Raw genomic sequence first — 5676 nt, forward strand, 5'->3', positions numbered from 1 at the left:
GTATCACAAAGTGAATAATGTCTATCCTCTAGATTCGAAACACTTAGAAAAATAGCACCCACAGTGGAATACGAGTATGTAGTCGATGGAACACTTGGATAGAAGTGTGTACGAAGTCCGGCATATTATGATCGATTTTACATTTTTAAAAAATACCAGAATTCAATCGAAAATTTATAACTACAGTTTCAAAATTAATGAAAGAAAATAAATTCGCTTCCAGACCAGTCAGTCAGCGCCTTGGGCCTCCACGTTCATAAACTGCCATAAGTACGCGAATGAGTGGGTAATATCATCTTAGAATTCTGACTAAAGAAAATTCATAACAATAACTATATTTATGTAGGTAAGAAAAAAGTAGATAATTTCATAATATCACAACGTTCATAAAATTATTAAATGAATGTAGGTTATAACAAATACCTAAATATATATTTTTCATCACATTTACCTTCTTTCCTATGTAGGTACCTATATATTTTTCCACAACTACCTACCAATATAAAATAATGTTCTTTGCTCTTGTAATTTTAGAATCTTAATTCAATCACAACCATGTTTGGAAATATTTTTACAAAAATCTATGCAACTGATCACTACTAACGCCATCTAGCCGAAGACGGATGTCTCACTTACTTCAGACAGGTATATTATTAGACACCAGACAGTATAAAATGTAATACTATCTCAACAAATTTCCATTATTTTCATGAGTCTAAAAGAGCAAGATATAGATTAAAAACTAATGCCTAATCTTGCCGCCGGGGATGGGCAAGACGGCCAACTATCTCTTTCCTGTTTTACTTTTGATGGGAAAACTGTGGTAAAGATTGTTAGATGCGGGAAAGAGAGGCTTTGAGGTGTTTTCTCAGTACCTGTAGGAAGCGGAGGTGGAAAGCTCCGACGACCCCCAGTGTCTCAAAAGCTCTTGGCGTGTGAGGTCGTTCGGCGGCCAGGTTTTTTTTATTATCAAAGCTTTATTGTGCTTCGAAAGGAATTTATTTCTAACATTGTTACCGTAATAATATGTACTTTATTTTTGTTCGTGGTTTGAAATAAGACGAAGTAACCGCTGTGAAAGAATGTTGTGGTAAGTTTTATTAAGATTTTTGAACAATTGAAATTTAATTACCTTGTTATTTAAATAGCTTTTATGGTTTTGTTTAGTAAAATAGGATTAAATGATATTTGATTGTTTTCTTTTGTTCGTTATTGATGTGTAGGTATTGATTTTTACTTTAATTTTAAAATTAAAATTTATTCACCTTTGTCATTTCCGATACTAATATTTATTTGCTTTACATTTATATAGGTACATGTATTAAATTTCAAATATTTAAGTATGAAATAGGTAATTTGTCATGTTTATATAGGAAAACTTCAATTCAATTATTAGTAAGTACGTATATCGATGCGTATAATATAATAATAACGTAATAATAATTAAATATTCAGTTATAAAAATATGATTGAAAACATTAATAGATACGTTTTAAAGTACATACGAAAGTTGATATTTCTTTTTTAATAGAAAGTTAAATATTAAAACTTACATTACAGATCGGTTTAATGTTTACTTGATTCATACCTACTGATATTTAAATACATAGCTACATATTTTTTAATTACTGTTTAATTAAATAATTGTATGTAGGCAGTTATCATGGTAATATAATAATTATAAGTAGGTACTCCATATCGTCATTTTGGTTAGGGTGTTTTGAGACCAGAAACCAAACCAAAACCTAACACAACCTACCTACTTATTTTTTGGTTACAGTAGGTTGTGTTAGGTTTTGCTTTGGTTTTTGATCTCAAAAAATCCCCAATCACAAAAGCGATAATATAGAGTGGGTACTTACTATACAATTACCGTTATCATAATAATATATACGCTTCAGGATGTTTTTTGTGTTATTTTATTATTTACTGCAATAGTGGGTACATTTTTAGTAGATTGATGGGTATACCTATGTAGGTATGTATCCATGGAGGTTTTTTCGTAAATTTGTTTACGGATACCTACTCGTGATGCTTTTTTATTGATGTATTTATGGATATTCTTATTACCTATTTATAAAGACTTTATTACAAAATTATTAATCATTGTTTATTAATTTATATTCTTTTTTATTTACTTAAATCAATAATAAATATATAAACATGCTATAAATTTACCGTAACCTTTTTTAAAGATACCTACTTTCCTACTTACATATAAACTTTTTATTTGTTTGCGTTGGGTTTTTAGAAACGTCCTATTTATTATTAGGTATTGATCAACTGTGTTTAATTTATTTTCAGATGCAGTAAGCGATTGCCACAATTTTGAACATTCCCCAACTTCCAACGTCTTATTAAAGAGATGACGATGATCAGCCCAGACGATGGGAGACCCTCAGTGTCGAGAACGGCGAGATACAAGAAGGTCACTAAACCGCTGCTTGAAAGAAAGCGGAGGGCCAGAATCAATCGCTGCTTGGATGAACTCAAAGACCTGATGGTTGGAGCTTTTGAGGTACTTAAATTAAACATTATTTCATAGATTACATTATTCTAATCACGGTTGTACACTTTCCTATATGAATCACAATTCCGCAAATATATTGTTTATTAATTGAACTGACGTTTGCATGGTAGAACTCCATTATAATGTATTTGAAAGAAAGTTATTTTTATTAATTCTAATTTATGTATTAAGTATTTATTACTTTATTAGTAGAATTAACATAAATAGCTTTGTTTCAAAACCAATATAGTGTTTATAGTGACTTCCCGCGGGGGGTAGGCAAGCTATGCGCTGCTTAGGGGCGACACATTCTAGGAGGCGGCAAGAAATTTTTCAGTAGTTTTTGTGTAAATAATGTATTACTTCTGGCGCTAAAGAATGGAGACCTCAAACGTCAGTGGATGTGTAAATCAGAATTTTTCAAAATTTTCATAAATTTTTTTTGGTAAAGATAAACTATAAGAAAATTAGAGATTAATATATATTAATAATTTTCCCTGGAATTAACATACAATTAGAGGCTGAAAACTACTAAGGGGCGGCATTTTGACTTGCTTAAGGGCGTCACTTTGCTTAGGGACGTTACTGTGTGTTTATTACCAAACAATTTAAATTACTGTATTATTGTACAGACATTATATTATTTTACGTACCTATTCAAAGTTTTAAAAACTGTTCTATCTAATAACCAAAAAGAAAACATCAACATTGGTAAACATTAATTTACATTTATCTGCTCAACGGAAAATAAATTGTTTAATTGACTAATTTTCATGTTTTTTTTCACATTTACATTACTTACTATACACTTAAGATGGATACCTATTTGATAATTAATAATTTTTATGTAAATCACTAATAATTAGTATAGATTATAGAAGTACGTCACATGATACGTTGTTAGGTATTAGAGGATCTTTTTATTTTAAGAAAAGCAATTGCCTTAATCTAAATTATAATTATCTGCATTGTATATGGCTCTCATCCAATCTCATTAATATTTTATTTGTCAGCAATTCGATTAAGATTTCATGTGTATGTATTTATAAACGATTTATTCTTAATTGTACTCTCCATTCATACTGTAACTAATTTTTAAACATTATTTACAGGTTGAAGGAGATAACATAAGCAAATTGGAGAAAGCTGATATCTTGGAATTGACTGTCCGCCATCTGACCAAGCTCCACAGTCCTCGTGATCCCATCGCTGATGCCAAAAGATTCCAGGCCGGCTTCGGACAGTGTGCTGCAGAGGCTTGCCAATTCATCTTGTCAATGCCGGACGTCGACACTCAGATTGGACAGAACCTGGTCCAGCACTTAAGTTCTCAAATAAACGAAGGACCGTTAAGTGTCCAGGTTCCAACAGGAAGAAATTTTTCTCCACCAGTTTCCCCCGAAGCACCCACCATTTGGTCAAGCCCAAGTAGTAGGGACCAAGGAAGAGATTTTCACAATAATTCTGTAGAAAAAAATATAAGATACTCGCTAAATAATCCTCGTCCGGAGACTTTTCAAAAAATAATAAGAGAAGAAATCACTCCACATGTCCCTGTAAATCAGTCATTGGTTTGTGATATAGCAACTCTGAATTCTTCTCCGACGGTTCATGAAATATCGCAACCGTTGGCCGGTTTATTGATGACTGTAGATACGGAAAAGGAAGTACATCATAATATCAGACGACAGGAATTTTTAATGCATAAAAATGATGCGGAAAGTATGAGGGTCAATCGTGAGTCAGATATGATTCACAATGCAAAAACGAAGAATAATATTATCAAAAAGATAAGAGAACAGATTTTGGAACGCCAAGTAAAAGAAGCCGAGCCTAAGGTACTTTCCAGCTCATCGAGTGAACAACGATCTTCCATCAATATTGATGGTCATTATCAAGTATCCTACAATGAACAAATGCCCACCAAAAGATCATACAAAAGGAAACATGAAAGAATTGATTCACTTAATTCTTATGAAACAGTTGATTTGAGAAAGAAATCCAAAGGAGAATCAAAGCATTTTTCTCCTGCCATGATTGATGTTGTAAATTCTAATTATGAGAGCTTCCAGAATGCTGCACATGGTGCAGGAAAAGATTCCAATCCTTCTCAAAGTTCCCAAATACATGATAATTTAGTTGATTCAAATTATTACAATAAAGATCAACAAAAATATAAATATTTTGAAAATTATGGGGTTGTCAAAAAAATGCCAGAATCTGATCCTGAAAGCAGTAACTCTTATCCAGAAGAGCGTTACATTGGACAGAAGAGACAAGCCGATTACAGAAATATTCATCCCAAAAAGGCAATAATAAGACCTCCCAAAATTTCTGAGGAATCAGAAATGTACATCAGAGAAGAATCATCCAGGCAGTATCGCATACCAGCAGATGACCACGAACAGCCGTCTCGATCTTCATTGAGAGATCAGCGATTTACAAATACGCCGTCGCATCCGGAGAACTTTTCAAAATACCAGAACCAATCGTCTCGAGATTTTCGCCATGATGAGAGACAGTATAGAAGAATTTCAGATTACGAGCAGATGAACAAATTTCGCCCAAGTCCGGAGCAGTACGAGAGGTATCGTCAGGCTGATAGAATTGATCGAGAATGTATTCGCCCGTTCAACCCTAACCAGGAGCATGATGATGATGATGAAAATATGTGGAGACCATGGTGATTTTTAATAATAATTTTCAATATTTTAATGTAGTCATGTTTACATTAAATTAAGTTAAACATTTGAATTAAAATTTTAATGTCATTTGTAAATTTTATTGTTAATATTAAAATTAGCTTAACTATTTTAAACAAACAAGCTTTAATTATTGTTAGGTGTACCAGCTTTACTATTCTGATAGGATTATGAGAAGATTATATTTTAATATCCAGGGATTGTCTTTCCCAATTTAAGTTTTGTAAGTATTTGAGACATTGTGCTTTTTTGATCTCAACCATTTATTGTACTGTAGTTGTTCAAACAAAAAAATGTGTAATATAGCAATCTATTGAATAGGTATCCCAACCTATATACTAATCATTCTTTTTCTCTGAACAACTTCATTGATTTTGATTACACTGTTATGTTTGTTATATTGTACCTGTTGACTTAAATTACTATTCAAAATATTTTCTTCAGAATTCTGATTTTATAACAAAA

The 5676-nt window shown here is 31.9% G+C and overlaps 1 protein-coding gene across 1 annotated transcript; it reads left to right on the forward strand.

The window, feature by feature from the left end:
- Positions 1–912: 912 nt before the first annotated feature.
- LOC147067974 (uncharacterized) lies at positions 913–5326 on the forward strand. The gene is made up of 3 exons (XM_085952260.1): positions 913–1090; positions 2305–2518; positions 3622–5326. The coding sequence occupies exons 2-3, from the start codon at positions 2366–2368 to the stop codon at positions 5194–5196; spliced, it is 1728 nt and encodes a 575-aa protein (XP_085808386.1). The 5' UTR covers positions 913–1090; positions 2305–2365; the 3' UTR covers positions 5197–5326.
- The last annotated feature ends 350 nt before the right edge of the window (positions 5327–5676 follow it).

The sequence above is a fragment of the Rhyacophila brunnea genome, unplaced genomic scaffold, assembly GCF_057557595.1.
Source record: "Rhyacophila brunnea isolate RB1 unplaced genomic scaffold, BYU_Rbru_1.0 scaffold_3, whole genome shotgun sequence".
Taxonomy (NCBI): domain Eukaryota; kingdom Metazoa; phylum Arthropoda; class Insecta; order Trichoptera; family Rhyacophilidae; genus Rhyacophila; species Rhyacophila brunnea.